At 44.6% G+C, this 23,296-nt stretch overlaps 1 protein-coding gene across 3 annotated transcripts; it reads right to left on the bottom strand.

The window, feature by feature from the left end:
• Window positions 1–275: 275 nt before the first annotated feature.
• On the bottom strand, window positions 276–22,666 carry LOC110509856 (hamartin). 3 transcript variants are annotated; one of them, XM_021591017.2, is made up of 22 exons: window positions 22,404–22,666; window positions 16,580–16,793; window positions 16,312–16,415; window positions 16,002–16,154; window positions 15,693–15,837; window positions 15,384–15,538; window positions 15,172–15,245; window positions 14,845–15,023; window positions 14,410–14,528; window positions 13,594–13,759; window positions 8,814–8,932; window positions 8,600–8,690; window positions 8,369–8,461; window positions 6,385–7,018; window positions 5,699–5,742; window positions 4,453–4,619; window positions 3,935–4,117; window positions 3,728–3,838; window positions 3,436–3,561; window positions 2,976–3,163; window positions 2,648–2,824; window positions 276–2,499 (listed from the first exon to the last, which is right to left on the bottom strand). In XM_021591017.2, the coding sequence occupies exons 2-22, from the start codon at window positions 16,686–16,688 to the stop codon at window positions 1,815–1,817; spliced, it is 3,822 nt and encodes a 1,273-aa protein (XP_021446692.2). In that variant the 5' UTR covers window positions 16,689–16,793; window positions 22,404–22,666; the 3' UTR covers window positions 276–1,814. The 3 variants fall into 3 exon arrangements, with proteins under 3 accessions (XP_021446692.2, XP_021446690.2, XP_021446694.2); XM_021591015.2 differs by having other exon boundaries at window positions 22,426–22,666; XM_021591019.2 differs by having other exon boundaries at window positions 8,814–8,929; window positions 22,426–22,664.
• Between the last annotated feature and the right edge of the window lie 630 nt (window positions 22,667–23,296).

Here is a 23,296-nt window from a genome sequence, read left to right as displayed (position 1 = left end):
TCGCATATACAAAAAAGTATATATAGTATTTACACAAATACATCCTGTAGCTCCCACTGACAGTATTTGACATTAACAATAATTGTCTATGGACTTGTTCGCTCCAATCTACCAGACTGGTTTACCTGTTGATTGAACCACTGCAGGAAAAGGCTGAGTATTTAGAACAACAGTGCTATCTAGTGGGGAATGAGACAAAAAAAATGTTTAGGGGTCAGTTTGAGCCTTGAAGTGGAGTTGTGTGACTATAGAAAATGAAAAACATTCAGAGGATCTGTAGTGCAAAACATTGAAGACGATTTTTATTGGTTCACAGTTAAACACAAGCAACTGCTTTTAAGAACTTAGTTTTTTCAAAATCTCCAGCTCCAAAAGGAATCCCAGTTCAAGCTTTACATTCAGTCCACGCTTGATTGTACCTTCTATCTTGGGTTTGTTGTAGCCCCTACTACTATACTGTTGGCATTAAAGTGGATTGTTGAACATGCTTTAGATAGCAAGGCAGAGGAAATAACAGCTGAAGTTCACAGTGGACAACAGGATTTATGACCATTTAAACACATGGAAGAACCCAAAAGAAAGAGGCAATTCTGACTGTCATTGGTCAGTAGGACCAATAAGAATCAATTGGCAGAGACTTGTTTTTTCTTTTCAGACTCACTGTAGCTATGACAAGAGGATGACACATGCAAACCTTTTATACAGCAATCAGCCCTTTTGAGAGACACCCAGATACCGAACTAGAATAGGAGCACTTGGTGAGGTCAATGAGTCATTTTGAAATGGTTGTATTCTATATCTGGTAAATGTTTGGCACCATCTTTCTGTACACTTTCGGTTAGTGAACTCAAACAGAAAATACTGCTGCACACAGGTTGATGTACTGCAAATGATTTGTCAGAATTAACATAACAAGTCTGATTTAAAGTCAAGATAAGTGGTTATCAGCAACATTAGTTGCAGAAAGTTACAAGTACTTTAAGTATCATATTTGTCACTACTCATAAAAAAACATTTCTAAATGATTGCAACATGACTTAAACAAACTTGCATGCATGCATACACACTCTCCCTCTTCAACGCATACTCAAGGTCATTTCTGTCAGGAACATAATGAAACCAGCATGGAAAAAAAGCAATCCTCCTCCTATATTTTATCTACAATGAAACAGTCAAACTCCCACGTTCCTCCCCAAGCATAGCAGAGGAGTTGGACTCATTGACAACAATCTCATACTTGGCACAGCTCCTCCCCAAGCCTGGAGGATCACACCACCCCAACCCACCTCCTTCACACATCATCAGTACAGGTGCTCAAGACAATAGCCAACCAAAACCAGGCTTTCATAACCATCCCTTTCTCACACTCTACAAGACTAATACATACGAATGAAAAGGCCCTCTCATACTTTTCTTAGTGTTTTATACTCGTCTAACTTGTTTTGAACCCAATATGGTGTATTCTTATAACTTCAAACAACAAATTTGGAACTAGGGTCTCTATTTATATGAAATTGTTTCCGGAAAAAATAACTCCCAGCTGTCTAAGTATATAAAATGCCTAAGTATAACTGCAGTCAGACCAGATAGATAATGTGGTCTCTGCTGGTAGATTGTAAAATGATCTTATTTAAACCTTCCTTCATTCCCATCTTTACATCTGGGATTAAATCAATCAGTGGTTCAAATCCTGTTGTCCACTTGAGGGAATGGGATAACACTGAATTTAACAGAGCTTTGTCTTCAACTCTTACGGTTCTACTGCTTGTAGCTCTTGCTCCAGACAACCTCTTCTCTCGCAGTTTGGTGTCTCTTTAACTGTGCTCTTGTTGTGTTTCGTTGTAGTCCATGATCCTAAATTGCTGTTGCTGTCTGGTTTGTGCTTCGCTGGCCACTGCCCCTCCCCTTGCTCCTCCCATTTCCCTCGTAGGACTCTCCTGCTTGATAGCCCTTTGCCTGGTTTCAGGTGGGTGCTCCTTGGCAGGCACAGTGAGAGGGGCCCCTACTATAGAGGCAGGGACAAGGGTAGGGGTAGGGGTTGGGACAGGGGCAGAGACAGGACATGTCAGAGCATTCCCCAGTGGGGGAAATAAGGGCTCCACACACAGCTCAGTCTTCAGGCCCTGTGAAAGGCCGGCCAGGTGGGGGGGCTTCTCGTCACACTGGCTTTCGCTCTTGTTCCGGAACAGCTCCCGCGCCCTCATGCCCAGGAAGCTGTTGGCGCTGGGGTAGGAGCCAACGGTGAGGGGGACGGCGCCAGGGGGCAGCGGGGTGGCCAGCGGGGCATGGGGATGGGAAAAAGAGGGCTCCACAAGGAGAGGCGGGGGGATGTCCTGGGTGCTGCTGGCAGAGTTGACAGGGGGAGCTTTAGGAGGGTTGTTCGCCTTTGGTTGCCCTGGCAATAAAGTGCTGCCGTTGCCCCGTGGGGACTGATATGGTCTGCTGTCATCAGACCACTCATTGGTCCCCAATGTGACAGGTCCATCTGGTTCCATGATACTGCCATTACCATAGCGACAGAGGAAAACATGGAGGGTGATTACTTTAATATACATTTGGCTTCCAATGGCACAAATACACATTTCTGCATGTGAATTCACAGCAATAAAATAAGAAAATGTAACTAACAGTTTGACTGCCATCTTACCAAGAGTCTATAGGAGGGCCAGGATCGGAACTGCTGCCCCCTGCTGCTGAGGGTGTGGCAAGGCAGGCATGACCCTCCATCTCTAGTCTGCTATAGAGGTGCAGCAGCTCCGTTTGCAGGAGCTGCGTCGCTCTCCTCTGGGCCTGGTACCTGCTCTCTGACGCCTGCAGCTCGCCCCTGCACAGACCGATGGATATGTTCATATCACACACTTACAGAGACAAGCTGCTATGCTAACACACACATTTGTACAGAAAAACACAATCCAACTGCTTTGATGCAAATAAGTCTGAGGCCTTTTCCACCTCTAAACCCAGAGCGCACATACTTGGCCTGGCCCTTGACATCCTCCAGGAACTTCTTCTGCTCCACGATGAGGTGTTCCTTCTTGGTGAGCTGAGTCTCCAGCTCGCCCACTCTCTGCTGCGCTGCCTCCAGCTTCTGGCCCTGCTGCAGCAGGCTTTGCCTCAGCCGCTCAACCTCCTTCCCCCAGGACGCCTGCACCATCTGGGCCTCCTGCAGGGATAAAGAGATGGTGGTGGCGACAGGGGACTGTAAACTAGTTTGGTATCTATAAGTTGTTGGTCTTTTCCAAATACATACATATGGGAACAGGCCTCAGACAACTTTTACTACAATGGAACACAATATGGAAGACAGGTATTCTCACATGGTGGTTACAGAAAGAGAAATCCATAGCAACTTTTCACTGATTCAGATTCTACACATGCTCTACTATCGAGTCGGTTATTTCCCCCCCCCCGTCGGTGGCCCTTGGCCCCCCCTACCTTGGTGTTGTCTGATCCCGTGTGCTGCTGCTGCTGCAGTACATCCAGCTTGTGGGCCTCCCCCAGGAGCAGCAGCTGCTTGTTCAAGAAACTCATCTGCTGCTGGGTGCTCTCACTGGTGCTCAGCTGAAGGACACACATAACCAATCAGAAGGGCGACAAACCCCACAAAGCCCTCTGTTTGGTTGATTTATGGAAACCAAAACACCAAGCTTCTTAGTCCTTTAATCTATGCACATAAAGACTGATACTTTACAGAGCAGAGCAAGTAGAGCTAGGTGAAGTGCCTCACCTTGATGGTCATCTGGTTGAGAAGGTGCCCTGTGTGACACACCTTGTTGTTGGCTCTCTGTAGATCTGCCTCCAGGTCATTCATCTTCTTCTGATACTCATTCAACAGACTCTGGAGAGGACATTCCAGAGCAGAGATAATTCAACACAGTGCATGGAAGACTTGATATACGGTATTGTGTGTGTGTAAATGTGGTCATGCGTCTACCTGCAGCTCCTGGTTCTTGGTGTAGTAGTCGTCCCGGCCCTGTTGTAGCTGGCGGACCTGGCTGTGTAGTCTGGTGACCACGGTCTCTCGGTCGTCCCACAGCTGTCTGCAGCGCTGCTGCTCCACCTGCAGACTCTCCTTCAGAGTCACCACGTCCACACGCTGCAGGTTTAGCTGGTCCTTCTGCAGGCATACACACAAAACAGGGAGCCAGGATGACACACCACTCACTGTTTCTGAAGTAATCTACAATGTCATATGATTTAATAAAACAGGTTCTCTCTCCACCATATGCAACAGAGGAAAACCTACAATACTCTACTGAACCCTCACATGCATGTGTGAGTGAGTATAACCAAGTCAGCGAGTGAAATGGGTCAAGAGCAGGCGCCTGATTCTTTCGGATTCTTTGAATGATAACCACTTTGGCAGTCAGGGAGGTTGGAATCTCCAAACAGATTTGTGCTGGTTCTGAGAAGCTACGGGACGAATCCAGGGAAGGGAGGAGTGTTCATTACCATAGCGTTGTTCTGCTCTTCCAGTGCAGTGGCGTTGATGACGCGGCGCAGTAGACGTCGGTTGCGGACGGCGTGCTGCTCCCTCTTGTAGCGCTCGTACAGCAGCTGGCTGTGCAGCAGGAGCAGCTGGCTACGCAACGTGTGCAGCTCGTCCAGCGGAGCAGAGCCTGGGGCAGGGAGGACAGGCACACAGAGGGTTAATGACCAGGAAAATGGTGTGGTCATAGACAGATAAATCAGGATAATAGACTATTTACACGGAGTGTACCAAACATTACGAACACTTAATATTGAGTTGCTTGATTGTATTGCTGAACTTATTTCTGATTATTCCTACTCACAGTTCCATCTCTCCCTCTACTGCTATTATGGGCTAAAATATCTTGGACATTGATTATTCATCATCTTTTAGTAAAGCTGTATGAGAAGTGCACTCTATGTAGTCAAACGAACAGAGGAAAGAGGGGACTGAGTAGGTGTACATAAAATAAACTGCCAGATAACATTATGAGAATTTTACACCGAGGCCTCAGTCCTCCCGGGAGCTCTTGGTGGAGTTGACTTCACAATCACTTATACATTACTTCTAGAAGTTGTATAACCAGGGGATCTTATTCAATTCCAATATTTGGCAAGCGGAGAGGTAGTTTTGGCCCAGACAAGGCTGTTATACAGTGATCAGCAGCTGGAGATGGTTAAGACAAAGCCCCTTGTACCCATCCAGGGAGGATCGGATTCTCATTTAGCATCATGTGAACTCTGCTTGTCTTTATTATTGCTATTCTACCTCCAAGGTACTTAATGAGTCCAGGTTTTTTCCAGGATCCAGGAAAAGGGGCTTAGCTGGATAGCGTGTTTTTGGAATATTTTATACAAAAATTCTCCATGACTGTCCAGCTTTTACTTTGGTGATTGTTAGTTCTCAAAGATGATATTAGAGAAGAAAAAAAAATGTCCATATCCTTTCTACATACTTTATATCAGGTTTTAGTGTTTAAGTTTACTGAAAGCGTTTCCATCCCGAAAATGTATAATAATAAAACAAACGTTTCAGAAGCCCACCAAAGGATTTCAATGGCAGAAAAGTGTGAGCATATTGTCAAATGCCCTCGGTTTCTGCATGATGTAGGAAAACTACATTGTAGTCATTGTATGGTAAACACATCATGAGGCCTAAATAGCCTGAAAGCTTTCAGAGATCCCCTGTTGCATTAGCTAGTCCAGTGCTCTGGTGCTGGTTCTATACCTCCAAAATGTGTCCAGTCAGCTGACTTGCTTGGCAAAGGTAATCTGTAAGAGAAAAAAAACAGGGGCAGCTCAACAGGGGCAGCATTGGGACAGTACATCAGACCCCATATAAAAAGACCCGAATGGTAGATCCCAGCCTTCTCGACCCATCTGGGCTTGGACACACTTGTGTGTGTGTGTGTGTGTGTGTGTAGGCCCTCTGTCCCAGTGAATTACATCCCTCAAACAGGGTATGGCCAGCCATTCATCTTTGGGGAAGATACTAAAGAGGTGGGGGGGGGAAACGTGCAAAGCCAGATAGTTCTGCACAGAACGCCAACTCTGCTGACACGGTCTCTGCTGTTGTATTATTGGTTTAGGAGCGAGGACTGTGTGTGTGTGTGTGTGTGTGTGTGTAGGAGGGGAGTGGAGTGTGTCAGACAAAGCCTGTAGTTCTCCACTGAGCATTTCCTGTGGGCTAGGGCAGTGGACTGGAAAGAACCCAGCCCAATTCCACACAGTGAGGTTCACATCACATCACATACACTCCATCTTCCCCTTGCGTCCAACACATACAGCACACAGAAACCCATGTTCTTGGACTAGGTACTAAGACAACCCATTAATGGTTTTGATAGAGACTGATTGGCATAAAATTGATCAGACAGTTGTGACCGGATAGATATTAAAAGCTGGGCCCCTCACCTCTTGAGCACCTTGTCGTGGGTGTCGCTGCCCTGCTGAACAAGGTGATCTAGCACCTCCAGGGGGGAAGCATTCACCATCCCCTCGCCCTCCTCCTCCTCCCTGTCCTCCAGTCCCTCCTGCTGCTGGCACATCCTCTCCAGGGCAGCTCTGCCCCGGGCTTCCGACGTCCTCCTCCCAACGAAGAGGGATGCAGCCCGGGGCAGAGCTAGGTCAAACAGGGCCTCGTAGGGCAGGGAGGGGTTCTTCATTGGGCGGCTTGGCGAGAAAAGGCCACTGAACTTGGCCACCTCGTCCTCCAGGGCAGAGAGGCTCTGGTGGAGAGGGTGTTGGATAGGGCTGAAAGGACACACGGGTTCAATAGACCAGGACTGGTCCAGGGCCGAGCCCCTACTACTGTCCCCACCTCCACCAATAGCCCCCTGGGTATTCTCCAATGCATTGTCTGAGGTCGACACAGCATTGTGGGGATCCTGGGGCGGCACGGGGCCGCCCAGTGGGGGGTTGGGCAGGGGCTTCTCCTGGGTACCTGTCAGGGTCTCGGTGGTGTGGTAGAACGGGGAATCAAAGACCCTCAGGCCGGCCAAGTCCTGCATGTCCTCCGTGATTTTCAGGAGCTCCTCTGAGATGGCAGCTGGTGAGTTTTTGGAGAAGTAAAACGGGAGACATGAGGCTTGTAGTGGAACAGGCTTTTGAGTCATTGGTGACTATTTCTATGAAATGTACACACACAAAAGTATATGGACACAGCTTCAAATTAGTGGATTCGGCTAGTTAAGCCACACCCGTTACTGACAGGTGTATAAAATCGAGCACACAGGCACGCAATCTCCATAGACAAACATTGGCAATAGAATGGCCTCACTGAAGAGCTTAGTGACTTTCAACATGACACCGTCATAGGATTCCACCTTTCCAACAGGTCAGTTCGTCAAATGTCTGCCCTGCTAGTGCTGCCCCGGTCAACTGTAAGTGCCGTTATTGTGAAGTGGAAATATCTAGAGGCAACAACGGCTCAGCCGCGAATTTGTTGGCCACACAAGCTCACAGAACGGGACCGCCGAGTGCTGAAGCGTGTAAAAATTGTCTGTCCTTGGTTACAACACACACACGAGTTCCAAAAGGCATCTGGAAGCAACGTCAGCACAAGAACTGCTCAAGAACTGCTCGTTGGGAGCAGACACACACAAGCCTAAGATAACCATGTGCAATGCCAAGCGTCAGCTGGAGTGGTGTAAAGCTTGGACTCTGGAGCAGTGAAAACGCGTTCTCTGGAGTGATGAATCACACTTCACCATCTGGCAGTCCAACAGATGAATCTGGGTTTGGCAGATGCCAGGAGAACGCTACCTTCCCCAATGCATAGTGCCAACTGTCAAGTTTGGTGGAGGAGGAATAATGGTCTGGGGCTGTTTTTCCAGGCCCCTTAGTTCCGGTAAAGAAAAATCTTAGCGCTACAGCACACAATGCCATTCTAGAAGATTGGACTCTGGAGCAACTTGGTGACAAAAGTTTGGGGAAGATTCTTTCCTGTTTCAGTATGACAATTCCCCTGTGCACGAAGCGAGTTCCATACAGAAATGGTTTGTTGAGTTCGGTGTGGAAGAACTTGACTGGCCTGCACAGAGTCCTGACCTTGGCTGCTTCTACAGGGTGGCCCCATCGAACATGGGGCCACCCATGAATTGGAATGCTAACTGCAAGCCAGGCCTAATATCAGTGCCCGACCTCATGACTGAATGGAAGCAAGTCCCCGCAGCAATGTCCCAACATCTAGTGGAAAGCCTTCCCATAAGAGTGGAGGCTGTTATAGCAAAGGGGAACGTCTCCATATCAATGCCCATGATTTTGGAATGAGATGGTCGACGAGCAGTGTCCACATACTTTTGGTCATGTAGTGTATATGGTTCACTCTCATTCAACTGAAATGTTATGTCAACCTCATTTAGACCAGCTCACTCCCATTCTCAATCATTGTACTCACTCTCTTCCCTCTCCTTCTCTGTCCTCTGCTGAAGCTCCTGATCCTTCATAAAGACTGACAGCGTCTTGGAAACGGTCTCACCACCACCACCATCTAGTATGCAAAAGACAGCCAATAAAAATAGTTTTATGTAAAACAGAGAACATGGACTGACAATGTTTAAAAACCAAGGACTTTGTAAAAAGCATACAAATTGTAATATCCATTTCCATTTTTTTCATGACGACTGACCTCTGTTGATGACTTCTCCCCCCTTTTCAGGATCTCTGATTGGTTCCTGCCTCACCAGGCTGGGTTTGGCTGCTTCTACAGGGTGACCATCCTGAAAATGAACAGTTGTGTTATTCAGAAGTTTTTATTTAACAAGGAAGTCCTCCCAAGTTCTCTACTTACTACACTACAAAAGGCCAGAATGCCCATTGTGGGAATTGATGTCATACTGTACCTTCTGTGGTGGACTGGTGGTGTTGGAGAGCAGGGGAGCAGGGATAGGGAAATCAGAGGGGGTGTGGTGCGGAGAGGAGGTGGCAGGAGTGCTGGAGGCAGGCGTGCCTTTGCCACCTGCTGACAGAGCCCAGCAATTAGAAGAAAATAACAACCAGAATGTCATGTAGGATTAACACTAGAACTGTTAAAGCAGTCATTTTCACTGCTCATTAATATATATATTTAACACTGTCATTTTTTAAGTTCCCCTCCATCCTGGACTTTTCCTGAATAAGTCTACATACGGTCAGTGTTAGAATATTAATATCAAAGTTAGAACCAGTTTTAGGACGGCATGCAATTTTTATTAAATGGTTTTCCCACGTTGACCCTGCAAAAAAAAGTTACAAAATAAAATAGGGCCTGCCCAGCTGATAATCGGCCCGTTAACGGCCTCGAAACTATAACGAAAATAATTTCACACATAACAGATGAAAAATATGAAGTAAAGTATGATGGGGGAGAATGGGTGACTTGATGAGAGAGAGAAAGCGAACAATGCCTAATTATGTAATCACCAATTGTGAATGAACAGGGCGGGCCATTCTATTGTATTGATCCATTGAAATTACACTGAACAAATATAAAACGCAACATGTTACAATAAAGACTTCTGAGTTACAGTTCATATGAAAGGAAATCAGTCAATTGACAAATTTATTGGGCCCTAATCTATGGATTTCACATGAATAAGAAACACAGATATGCATATGTTTTTTTTTGTTTTAAGTAGGGGCGTAAATCAGAAAAACAGTCAGTATTTGGTGTGACCACCATTTGCCTCATGCAGCATGACACATCACCTTCGCAGAGTTGATCAGGCTGTTGATTGTGGCCTGTGGAATGTTGTCCCACTCCTCTTCAAATGGCTGTGCGAAGTTGCTGGATATTGGCGGGAACAGGAACACGCTGTCGTACACGTCGATCCAGAGCATCCCAAACATGGTCAATGGGTGACATGTCTGGTGAGTATGCCAGGCCATGCAATAACTAACATTTTCAGCTTCCAGGAATTCTATACAGATCCTTGAAATGGGGTTATGCATTATCACGCTGAAACATGTGATGGCGGCAGATGAATGGCACAACAATGGGCCTCAGGATCTTGTCATGTGCATTGATTTTTATGTATTTGTTGTCCGTAGCTTATGCCTGCCCAGATCACAACCTCACCATGGGGCACTCGGTTCACAACGTTGACATCAGCAAACCGCTGGCCCACATGATGCCATTCACGCTGCCACAGTCAATAACCGGGATTCATCTGTGAAGAGCATACTTCACCCACGTGCCATCGAAGGTGAGCCTTAGCCCACTGAAGTTGGTTGTGATGCTGAACTGCAGTCAGGTAAAGACCCTGGTTAGGATGACGAGCACGCAGATGAGCTTCCCCGAGACGGTTTCTGACAGTTTGTACAGAAATTCTTTGATTGGGCAAACAGTTTCCTCAGCTGTCCGGGTGGCTGGTCTCAGACGATCCGCAGGTGAAGAAAGCCGGATGTGAAGGTCCTGGGCTGGCATGGTTATATGTGGTCTGCGCTTGTGAGGCCGGTTGGATATACTGCCAAATTCTCTAAAACAACATTGGGAGGTAGCTTATGGTAAAGAAATTAATATTCAATCCTTTGGACCGTTCATTTTGGTGTTTGGGGTATTTTATTTATAAAAAAAGTGTTACCGTGTTCCAACACCTATGCTTTCAAGTTGTAACTAAACACAGTCCACAGAAATGTTTTATTGAACACCTGATTAAAACTGTTTAGTTTTTACATAATCCTACTGTATTACTTTAAAAACAAATAAATGTATTCTAATGTTACCCAAGGCCTTCATAAACACAACCAAATTATTAATTTTGCAATAGCATATATGAAATATATTAATTACACTGTTAGAATGGTGCAGTCAGAATGACTGCTCATTAGCTTAGGGGGGGGGGGGGTCCAATCGAGGCGCAGCAGTTCTAGTGTTAATAACAAAAAAATCCCCCCCTATCAAATCTATTTAAAGCACACATGCGGTAATATGCCTTTTAGACTATTCCAGCTTTAAATCGGTTTAATAGAGAAACTGGTTCCACAACACATTTTTGAAGTGTAAAGAGACATTTCTGGTATCAAATCTGACATTCCCAAGCCACTTCGAGGTAGTGTGGGACACTTCTTCACCACATTACCCCCGCTGACTGGTATAGTATAAAGGCAATTGCTTTCCAATGCCAGTCTATTTCTATGGTGCAGACACGCATAAAGTGTGAAGGTGGCTAATTTAAGAGTACTGTCTAACAAAACAGAGGGTGTTATTTAATGGAAGCCAGGTAGAGTCTGGAATTCCCCTGGGCAGCCGTCTAGGCCCCTTACTTTTTTCAAACTTAACTAAATACATACCACTGGCATTGAGTAAATCCAGTGTGTCTACGTATGTAGATTACTACACAGCGAGTGAAATCACTGGAACACTTAAGAGCTGCAGTTAGTTTTAGAATGAGTGGCAAGGAATAAGTTAAACCTAAATATAAAAAAAATAAAAGCATTGTATTTGGGACAAATCATTCACTAAACCACAACAATCTTGTAATAAATCATTTGGAAATTGAGCAAGATGAGGTGACTGAACCACTTGGAGTAACCCTGGATTGTGTACTGTCATGGTCAAAACATGTTGATACAACAGTACCTGAGATGGGGAGAAATCTGTCCATATAAAGCCCTGCTCTGCCTTTTTAACGAGGCAGGACCAACAGGCTCTAGTTGTCACACCTGAACTACTGTTCAGTCGTGTGGTCAGGTGCCACAAAGAGGGACCTCGGAAAATTACAATTGGCTCAGAACAGGGCAGCATGGCTGGCCCTTAAATGTACACGGAAAGCTAACAATAATATACATTTAAAATCCCTCATGGCTCAAAGTGGCAGAGGGATTAACTTCATCACTACTTGTTTTTTGTAAGAAGTGTTGACATGCTGAATGCACTGAGGTGTCTGTATAAACTACTAGCACACAGCCATGCATACCCCACAAGACATGCCACCAGAGGTCTCTTCATAATCCCCAAGTCCAGAACAGACTATGGGAGGCACAGAGTACTACATAGAGCCATGACTACATGGAACTCTATTTCACATCAGGTAACTGATGCAAGCAGTAGAATCAGATTTTTTTTTAAACATAAAAATATACCTTATGGAAAAGCGGGAACTGTGGACACACACACACACGGATGTTGTATTGTAAATATGTGATCGTGGAGTATTTTATTTGACCTTTAACTAGATAAGAACAAATTCTTATTTTCAATGACGGCCTAGGAACAGTGAGTTAACTGCGTTGTTCAGGGGCAGAACGACAGATTTTTACCTCGTCAGCTCGGGGATTCAATCTTGCAACCTTTCGGTTACTAGTCCAATGCTCTAACCACTAGGCTACCTGCCACCCTATAGTAGTGGCCTGAGGGAACACATTAAATGTATTGGGTAAAATGTTAAAGTTTAAACTATTACGACATTTCATAACTGCCTTAACGTTGCAGAGTAGGTGCTGCCATGGCAGGAACTAATGGGGATCCATAATAAAACCCAGGAAGAGTGGGTGCTGCCATGGCAGGAACTAATGGGGATCCATAATAAAACCCAGGAAGAGTAGGTGCTGCCATGGCAGGAACTAATGGGGATCCATAATAAAATCCAGGAAGAGTAGGTGCTGCCATGGCAGGAACTAATGGGGATCCTTAATAAACCCCAGGAAGAGTAGGTGCTGCCATGGCAGGAACTAATGGGGATCCTTAATAAACCCCAGGAAGAGTAGGTGCTGCCATGGAAGGAACTAATGGGGATCCTTAATAAACCCCAGGAAGAGTAGGTGCTGCCATGGAAGGAACTAATGGGGATCCTTAATCAATAGAAATAGTGTAAACAGAAAAGACAGATTGTACGTCATAGTATAAAGCTGTAAAGACACATGTTGGGATCATTTTCTACAGCATATCATACAAATCAATATTGTTTATTCAATCTATATCAATCCCACAACACTTAATTCAGTCAAGGGAACCATTAGTTATCGACCTGATAAAGATCAGCAAAAAATAAATACTGAGCTATTTTGTATGCAAAAAAAGGGGGGGGAAATTATATTTTATGCTAACACAACTGCTCAGAGAAATATTTTGTAGTCAAACTTATTGGCACCCCTGTTTTCAACACACCCTGCGAGGGTAAAGACAAACCTTTTCTCAAATCTTTTATGAGATTGGAGAACACATTGGGAGGGATATTAGACTATTGGTCCTGCAGGGGCCCTTGTTAAGGTCAACAGCATCATGAACTTTACCAAGTAGCCAAAAAGCTGGTTGCCTCTTCCAGGAGGATGACACTTGGCCGCAAGTGAATCTTTCAACAAGACAATCATCCCAAGCACTAATCAAAATCCAAAGAAATGGTTAATTGTCCATAAAAAAATTAAATCTCAGTCTCCGGACTTGAACCCCATTGTAAACCTGTGGTTTGAATTGAAGAGGGCAGTCCATAAGAACAGAAGAAGGATATCAAGGATCTGGAAAGATTCTGTATGGAGGAATGGTCTAAGATCCCTCCCAATGTGTTCTCATATCTAATAAAACATTTATCGCAAGGGGAGGGTGTTAGTTTACTGAAAGCAGGAGAGGCAATCATTTCAACCCATATATTTTGTATTACTTGTTAATGGACCTGACTATGTTGTAGTTGAATGATCCCTTGTCACCTGATGTGCTGTGGACACGGGGGCCTGGGAGGTGAGAGGCACTGTGGGAGAGCTCTTGGTTGGGTGACATGCCCCTAGAGGAAGGGGGCGTGGCCATGCCACACTGGGAGGAAGGGCTCCAAAGTTCCTTTACCCCACAGGTGGAGTCGAGTTCACAGCTAGAGTTCTATAGGAAGACATTCAATGTTACAGGTTAAGTGATAATTACACATAATTATACTGAAATGTTTGATAATGACAGATGTAGTATACTACAAAATTGTATCTGTAAATTAGGTTAGTGTTTTCCAGGATCTCAGTTTCCTACCGACGAATCCTCAGACAGACCCAGAGGGCTGAACACCAGAACCCCCTGCGTGGGTGGCTCACAAAGAGAGGGACAGACAGTGTCGCCAGGGCAACCAGCTCCTGTGACAGACCATAGTAGAGTGGCAGGGCGGGGGCATGTTTTCCGCTTTCTAAGGCCTGACACCACCGCCCGCGCCGATGATTCAAAGCCCCACCCACCCACCCAGAAGCACTCCCTCCCACCACTCCTCTCTGAAATAAAGGGGGCGATTCATAGGCCCAGAGAGGGGGGGGGGGTGCAGTGGGATCAGGGACAATTGACTAACCAGCATCTGACACAGCCAATATATCAAGTGTAAACAAACTCTGCAAACCAAGAAGTGAATTAGAGAAGAAGCAGCAGATAGCAGTGGCTACCCACTCAGGCTGACAGTCTCCAACAAATCCTGTTTCCATCTAGGGACTAATCTGGACATAGGTCAGTGCAGTGAAATATTGTGCAACAGAAATGCTGTGTGACTTTGTTACCTGACTTCTGGAGGTCTGGGGGCTGCGATACAAGGACTGTGTCCCTGGGAGAGGGGCCAGGGACAGGGGAGGTGGCAGTGGCTGGCGGGGGGTAGAGAAAGGGGTTGAAGAGGAGCTTCCTGTGGGGAGGAGAGGAAAATAATAAAATCAGTCTGACTCACTGACTACCATATCCATGTGTTAAATCTTCCATTCATTCACCATTATTATCAACAACACCATCACCTCATGACAAGTCATAATTACACTCCAACTAACACGTCTGGCAGCCAAACAACATTAGACACATTTCAGATGATTAATAGTCTGAGCATTCACGTGACTCAGAAAAACAGAACACATTTTAGACATGAACAATGAACAGTGAGAACACCAATCAAACTTATGACATTCCTATCCACCAATGGGAGGTGAGGGAGGGGGGTGTGTTCTCACCGTAGCTGTTGTGGAAGTCTGTGTAGGGGCTGGAGACGGACTCTTGTGGCCGAAGCTCTGGGTGGGGGTAGAAGTTCCCGGGCATGGTCGCATAGCCCTCCTCACACGACGCCTCCTTGGGGTCCAGAGACACTTTGGCACACTCTATAACGATGTCATGAATCTCAAACTTTTTCCACCTGCAGAGGTCCAGCATGGTCAATCACATTGAGGAAAACTATGTAATAATATTAATCTCTAATTTGTCAGCAGATAAGATATTTTTTGGGTTGACAGAATATGGTGCAAAAACAAGTGAGTGAAGCTGGAGAGCTGTGATTGACTGACCTGGTGGGATCAAGCTCATGGTCTTTAGTTCCAGTCACTAGTTCTGGATGTATACGGACATGTTCCAGCATTGGCTGCAAAATACATTAAAAAAATATTGGGGAAAACACAAAGGATTAGATCAATTTCTATGGGTAGAACATCTTCCTGAAGCCAAAATCAATAGAATACAAATCTAAATTAAAGATTGCTCAAAATCTCAACTCTTTCACCTTCACCACTTCCTCAAAGGTGTCCACGTTCTCCTTCATGTTGTAGTGGGAGCGCAGGTAGGACACAAAGTTGCAGGGGTACATGCCGTAGAGACGGTGGAAGAGCGAGTAGATACTGGCGTGTAGGTGGATGAGGTACACCTCGGAGATGTGCCCTGGGGGAAGCAAGAGTAACATGATGTCAGGTCAGAGGCAGTGTGAACCAAAACAGTCCATCTAAAACCATGCCTGGCTCTCAACCATTTTCAATATTTTTATTGTCTTCTATCTTAATAAAATAGCTCCTCGGAGTCTTTTCTCAGGGATTACCTGGGTTCTTCAGGTTCCAGGAAGCTAGGCGACCAAAGATGTCAAAGAACTCATACAGGTGTTGTTTGCCAGCGTGGGGGATCATGGGGAGCAGAGTGATCAAGACCAGGACTCCAGTTATGAGGACCACCACGTCTAAATCCGTCTGTACACAACGGGAAGAAAAACACTCAACATTAGCATACATATGAAAGATGTCCAGGACACTCGATTTAATAAGCTTGTGCTTCCAGGTATTTTTTAAAATTTTTAACAAAAGCCATCTATATAGGAGACCTCTGTGGCCAATGGCCCATCTGTCCCTCTTACCTTGAGGCATTTAAGCAGTGAGAGAAGCAGCGGGTAGCGGGCGATCTTGTGGATCCAGGACGGCTGCTTGCGGACCACATGGCCTAGCAGGGTGAGGGTAGGCAGCCGGCAGGCCTGTTTGGTCATACACTCGTTCATCTTGTCCAGTAGGTGCTGTGGTGGGTAAATTAAAAACATTGAGCTATAAGACAATCATATGTATTCATTGTTTCACAATGCATGAGTTTAAGTTATTGAATTAACATCTGATGAAAAATGGGGTTACAGTCTCTTGCAATATAAGGTGATGGTGGGGTTCGGCAGATCTCACCTTATCATGTGGCTCTCTGACTGAGGAGAGAATATGAATGGCCTGGGCCGAATTAGTCTCCAGGAAGTAGTCCACCAGTCCATTCAGCAGCATGGCCCCTCGCTCTGCACAGAGAGGGAATAATTAACATAGTCCCAACATCCACATTATGGTCCACAATATGGCTGCATAATTGAAATGACCAGAGCCCTCTAAAACAATCAGAGTACAGGATACAAGGTTGACTGACCAAGTCCAAAAACAACTTATTAAAAAGCCAAGTTCTCACCAGTGCTGAGATGCTCATTGATAAGGCCTTTAATCTCCTCCAATTGGTGGATGTCGGAGGACTCCAGGAGAGGGAGGAGGTCCCCTACGTTGGGCTGCTCTCTCGCCATGGTGACAGTGGTGGAGGGGGAGGTGGTGGTAGGAGGGGGTGTCTCTCACAGTGTCCTGCCTGGAGGGCTCCCTGAGCCTCCGGCCAATACAGTCTCCAGGCACCACTACAGGACAGGGCAAGCAACAGGACAGGGTCAAACCTGACTCAACACAAGTCAGAGAACTTCAGTGATATGGAGGTTATTAGATACAACTTCACACTGCCGGGATTCTAGAAAAGCATCAATTGTATTAACATATGATTATGACCCTTGTAAAGCCTAAATCAAAAAAAAGTCACAGCGCACAGACAAAATTAAGGAAAATGTCAATGTTATTTATGACACTTATCCTACTGTAGCTAGATACATAATGGTATCATTAGGCTTGTTACAATGCATCTCCCAATTGCTAAGGGTATATACGTAAAAGGCCACCGATAGGTACACAGTGTGCTTTTGATATTGCCATGAGAAATCTAGCACAATAGTTGTTTCAAAGCAGTGAAACACTGACAAATTCTAATACATTTCTCAGACCCCACTTGGCCCAATGGAACAGACAAAAACACAATCTTAGTCATCTCTGTGCCCACAACTTAAACAACCATGCTTAATACAAGAGTCAGAGAAAATAATCTCCTCTCCAGCTAACAGCGGTTTGTCATAATATTCTGAGCGTTCACAGAATCTCTCTCCGTCTCAGTGACTCAACCTTTCAAAGGAAAAGAGGCCAAAGGAGGCATCCAAATCTCCAGCTGCAAGTGGGCATAAATATTTATGATAGGCAGGTCAATATCACCCGGATGTCAATCACCCATTAAAAGGTTGCTGGATCGAATCCCCGAGCTGACAAGGTACAAATCTGTTATTCTGCCCCTGAGCAAGGCAGTTAACCCACTGTTCCCCGGGCGCTGAAGATGTGGATGTCGATTAAGGCAGCCACCGCACCTCTGATTCCGAGGGGTTGGGTTAAATGCGGAAGACACAATTCAGTTGAAAAACAGCAAGCATGTTATTGTTTTCTTAAATCCTAGTCCCATTCCAATGCCTAGCCTATTTCTGACACTCCATCTTGAAACTAGGCTACTCCGTTTTAATCTTTATGGTGTCAGTGTGTGGCCCTGCTGAGAAGAAAGTTTGACAGGCAGGCACAACTGTTAGCCTATAGACTACTCTGTTACTGAGGCTCTCCCCCACTAGTCTCCAAAGGTATCAATTAGCTCCTTGGTCTTAGCATTGATCTAGGGTTTTAATATTTGTTTTACTTTATTTAACTAGGCAAGCCAATTAAGAACAAATTATTATTTATGTTGGCCTACACCGGCCAACTATGGGACTCCCAATCACAGCCGGTTGTGATAAAGCCTGGATTTGAACCAGGGTGTCTGTAGTGACGCCTCTAGCACAGAGATGCAGTGCCTTAGACCGCTGCACCACTCGGGAGCCTAACGGGTGTGTTGAATTGAATTAGGGTGTTTTCAGTCAGTGGCACAACCAGGAACAACCCTCGGAGTGACCTCAAGCAGCAGCAGCTCTGGAGAACACAAAGAGCCTTTATGCAGCCCCATGCACTTCCATGTAAACACTGGAAATTACATTTGGCTGTGTGCAAGCCGTTAAGCGCCACCCTCATTCTCTCACAAATCATTTCACAAACAAAATCAATTTGAAGCCTTAGGCTAGATCTATGGACTCAACTGGACTAGGATTTTATAATAATTCTGTCATTGATCCCTAGTCCTAACCACAATCTGCAACAATGGACCTGATTTTTTAAAATGTCACCTTTATTTAAACAGGTAGGAGAGTTGAGAACAAGTCCTCATTTACAACTGCGACCTGGCCAAGATAAAGCAAAGCAGTGTGACAAAAACAACACCGAGTTACACATGGAATTAACAAACGTACAGTCAATAACACAATAGAAAAATCTGTATACAGTGTTTGCAAATGAAGTAAGGAGGTAAAGCAATAAAATAGGCCATAGTGGCAAAGTAATTACAATTTAGCAATTTACACTGGAGTGATATGTGCAGATGAGGATGTGCAAGTAGATATACTGGTGTGCAAAAGAGCAGAACAACTAAAACAAATATGGGGATGAGGTAGGTAGTTGGATGGGCTATTTACAGATTGCAGCTGTACACAGCCAGCGATCGGTAAGCTGCTCAGGTCGCAGTGGTATATGGGGCTTTGGTGACAAAATGGATGGCACTGTGATAGCCTACATCCAATTTGCTGAATAGAGTGTTGGAGGCTATTTTGTAAATGACGTCGCCGAAGTCAAGGATCGGTAGGATAGTCAGTTTTACGAGGGTGTGTTTGGCAGCATGAGTGAAGGAGGCTTTGTTGCGGAATAGGAAGCAGAATCTGTTTAATTTTGGATGTCTGGAAGGAGAGTTTACAGTCTAACCAGTCACCTAGGTATTTGTAGTTGTCCACATATTCTAAGTCAGAACCGTCCAGAGTAGTGATGCTAGTCGGGCGGGTGCAGGCAGTGATCGGTTGAAGAGGATGCATTTCATTTTACTAGCATTTAAGAGCAGTTTGAGGCCCTCGGAAGGAATGTTGAATGGCATTGTAGCTTGTCTGGAGGTTTGTTAACAGTGTCCAAAGAAGGGCCAGATCTATATAGACTAGATGTCGACCGATTATGATTTTTCAACGCCGACACCGATTATTGGAGGACCAAAAAAGGCCGATATCCATTAAATCGGCCGATGTTTTGTATTTGTAATAATGACAATTACAACAATATTGAATGAACACTTATTTTAACTTAATATAATACATCAATAACATCAATTTAGCCTCAAATAAATAATGAAAAATGTTCAATTTGGTTTAAATAATGCAAAAACAAAGTGTTGGAGAAGAAAGTAAAAGTGCAATATGTGCTATGTAAGAAAGCTAACGTTTCAGTTCCTTGCTCAGAACATATGAAAGCTGGTGGTTCCTTTTAACATGAGTCTTCAATATTCCCAGGTAAGACGTTTTAGGTTGTAGTTATTATAGGACTACTTCCCTCTATACCATTTGTATTTCATTAACCTTTGACTATTGGATGTTCTTATAGGCACTTTAGTATTGCCAGTATAACAGTATAGCTTCCGTCCCTCTCCTCGCTCCTCCCTGGGCTCGAACCAGGAACACAACAGCCACCCTCGAAGCAGCGTTACCCATGCAGAGCAAGGGGAACAACCACTCCAAGTCTAAGAGCGACTGATGTTTGAAATGCTATTAGCGTGCACCACGGTAACTAGCTAGCCATTTCACATCGGTTACACCAGCCTCATCTCAGGAGTTGATAGGCTTGAAGTCATAAGCAGCGCAATGCTTGACGCACAACGAAGAGCTGCTGGCAAAATGCACAAAAGTGCTGTTTGAATGAATGCTTACGAGCCTGTGGCTGCCTACCACCACTCAGTCAGATACTTGTATGCTCAGTCAGATTATATGCAATGCAGGACACGCTAGATAAACTAGTAATATCATCAACCATGTGTAGTTAACTACTGATTATGATTGATTTTTATAAGTTAGGTTTAATGCTAGCTAGCAACTTACCTTGGCTTACTGCATTCGCGTAACAGGCAGTCTCCTTGTGGAGTGCAACAAGAGGCAGGTGGTTATAGCGTTGGACTAGTTAACTGTAAGGTTGCAAGATTGGATCCCCTGAGCTGACAAGGTGAAAATCTGTCGTTCTGCCCCTGAACGAGGCAGTTAGCCCACCATTCCGAGGCCGTCATTGAAAATAAGAATGTGTTCTTAACTGACTTGCCTAGTTAAATAAAGATTAAATAAGTGTTTAAAATAAAATAAACATTTTTTTTTTAAAGTCTGTGTCCAAAAATACCGATTGTTATGAAAACTTTGGCCCTAATTAATAGGCCATTCCGATTAATCGGTCAACCTCTAATACAGAATGGTGTCGTCTGCGTAGAGGTGGATCAAGGAATCATCCGCAGCAAGAGCGACATCATTGATGTATACAGAGAAGAGTCGGCCTGAGAATTGAACCCTGTGGCACCCCCAGAGACTGCCAGAGGTCCGGACAACAGGCCCACCGATTTGACACACTGAACTCAATTTGAGAAGTAGTTAGTGAACCAGACGAGGCAGTCATTAGATAAACCACGGTTGTTGAGTCTGCCAATAAGAATACGGGGATTGACCGAGTCGAAAGCCTTGGCCAGGTCGATGAAGACGGCTGCACAGTACTATCTTTTATCGATGGCAGTTATGATATCGGTTAGGACCTTGAGAGTGGATGAGGTGCACCCGTGACCAGCTCGGAAACTGGATTTGCATAGCGGAGAAGGTACGGAGGGATTTGAAATGATCAGTGATCTGTTTGTTCACTTGGCTTTCGAAGAATTTAGAAAAGGCAGGGCAGGATAGATATAGGTCTGTAACAGTTTGAGTCTAAAGTGTCTCCCCCTTTGAAGAGGGGGGGTGACTGCAGCCGCTTTCCAATCTTGAAAGTCTCAGACGATACAAAAGAAAGGATGGACAGACTAGTAATAGGAGTTGCAACAATGGCAGTGGATAATTTTAGGAAGAGAGGGTCCAGGTTGTCTAGCCCAGCTGATTTGTACAGGTCCAGGCTTTGCAGCTTTCTTAGAACATCAGCTGTCTGGATTTGGGTGAAGGGGGGGGGGGGGGGCTTAGGCCAGTTTATGCAGCGGGTGGACTTTAGTGTCCCAAAACTTTTGTAATTAGTGCTGCAGGATGCAAATTTCTGTTTGAAAAAGCTAGCCTTTGCTTTCCTAACTGACTGTGTATATTGGTTCCTGACTTCCCTGAAAAGTTGCATTGCAGGAACTATTCGATGCCAGTGCTCAGGAAGGAGGATAATGAGTTAGTCTATTGCACTAAATAGCCAACTGCAAAGGGACACCCTATCTAGCCTAGTAATGCAACTTGTATCATAATTTAGAGGTGTATAGTAGCTACATACCAAATACACTATGATATTCATTTTTATTTACGGTTGCATATGATGAATTACCTATGACCATCTAGTTATACAACAGAATATGCCTACAAGTAGGAATGTGCTGTAATATAAAATGCAATGAGATATAACGTTAGCTAGCTAAATTAGTACCTGACGCCTACGCCCCAAGCTTTTCTCAAAATGTGATACTGAAAGCAGCTGCAAGATTGCAAGAAGTTGCAGCTGAATACAACAAATATATCTAGCTAGCGAACGTTACATCATTCACCTGTAACTGGCCATGTAAAAATCACTCTGCAGTCAAAAGCAAACTAGCCAAGAATTCTCAACTACAGTATCGAGGAGTTGAGTATTATTGGCTAAACGCTAGCTAGTTGCGTCGCCAGCAAGCAGACTACTGTAGCTAGCTAACGTTATCTGGAATGACCACTTACTGTCGTAAACAACTCAGGGGGAACAATGGGCAGGGCTCGGTTTGTTGTATCCGAGTATCTTACATTAGTTAATCTTGGCAAGCTGAAAACTATTTCAAAAGATGCATGGTCATGAAAGTAGCTAACTAGCTATGACTCAAACCATTATTGTCATAGTCTACAGAAATAGAATTAACGTTAGCTGACAGTCCAAAAAAAGTCATTATAAACAGCTACGGCGAAGGGAAACTAAACATGCATTTGACAGTCATGAAAGAACATCAGAAACACATAATAATACCCACGCCTTATATTAATGACATTTTAACATCTGAAATTCAGCATTATATATTTAAGTACCTCAATACATGGACCTGTTTACCTGTCAGAGTCGCTGCACTCCACAGGGCGCCGCCATCTTGAACACCTCACAGCCCCTTCCTCTGCAAGCAGCCTCCGCTGACTCGCACGCAAAGTAATCCCTGAGACATTCAGACTCTGCAGTTGCACACTATTTATCTAAATAACGCTACAGCTACGCTTATTCAAATTGTTCCATTCTGCTGTAATCATATTTTAGTGCACCAAACGACTAATTTCCTCACTCTACGAGAAATTAAGCATTGTTTTTCTCAGGTGGAGGGATGAGTTTATATGTAATGCGTTTTCGCGTGACTCAGGTAGTGAGCGCATGCGCTCAACAGAATGGACACATTAGGCGTTATCTGTAGCACTATATTGAATAACTCCCATATCCCATACTCACCTCACAAATTGAAATATGCAACACAGAAATATTTTCTAAATGTTAGCTGATAGTGTTATTAGCCTACATAGGCATATTTATACAGATCAAACATTACCCAACATAAACCAAGCATTCCACTCAAAGCAGTTTAAACTACTTTTTGGGGCCCATCATTAGGATTTCCTTGACTACAGTTACTACAGATATGATTAAGAAAGACTTGTGAACATCAATCTAGTTCAGGAGTTCCCAACCTATTTCACACAGGGTCCCCTATTTCACAACCCAAAAAATAGCTGGAAAGAGAGAAGACATGGTTTTATGTTTAACTAGGCAAGTCAGTTAAGAACAAATTCTTATTTACAATGACAGCCTACCAGGGAACAGTAGGTTAACTGCCTTGTTCAGGGGGAGAAGGGCAGATTTTTATCTTGTCAGCTCTGGGATTCAATCCAGGAACCTTTTGGTTACTGGCACAACGCTCTAACCACTAGGCTACCTGCCG

Source organism: Oncorhynchus mykiss, chromosome Y, assembly GCF_013265735.2.
Source record: "Oncorhynchus mykiss isolate Arlee chromosome Y, USDA_OmykA_1.1, whole genome shotgun sequence".
NCBI classification, from domain to species: Eukaryota; Metazoa; Chordata; class Actinopteri; order Salmoniformes; family Salmonidae; genus Oncorhynchus; species Oncorhynchus mykiss.
The sequence above is the reverse complement of the archived record's forward strand: the minus strand, read 5'-3'. Positions and strand labels throughout refer to the sequence as shown.

Bases quoted from the DNA above. Each gene is read 5' to 3' on its own strand.
- LOC110509856 (XM_021591017.2), bottom strand. From the start codon at position 16,688: ATGGCGAGAGAGCAGCCCAACGTAGGGGACCTCCTCCCTCTCCTGGAG. The intron at 8,691-8,813 runs GTACAGTATGAC...GTTCATTTTCAG, and splicing joins CCACCAGTCCACCACAGAAG to GATGGTCACCCTGTAGAAGC. The intron at 2,500-2,647 runs GTAAGATGGCAG...TGGTAATGGCAG, and splicing joins GGCCCTCCTATAGACTCTTG to TATCATGGAACCAGATGGAC.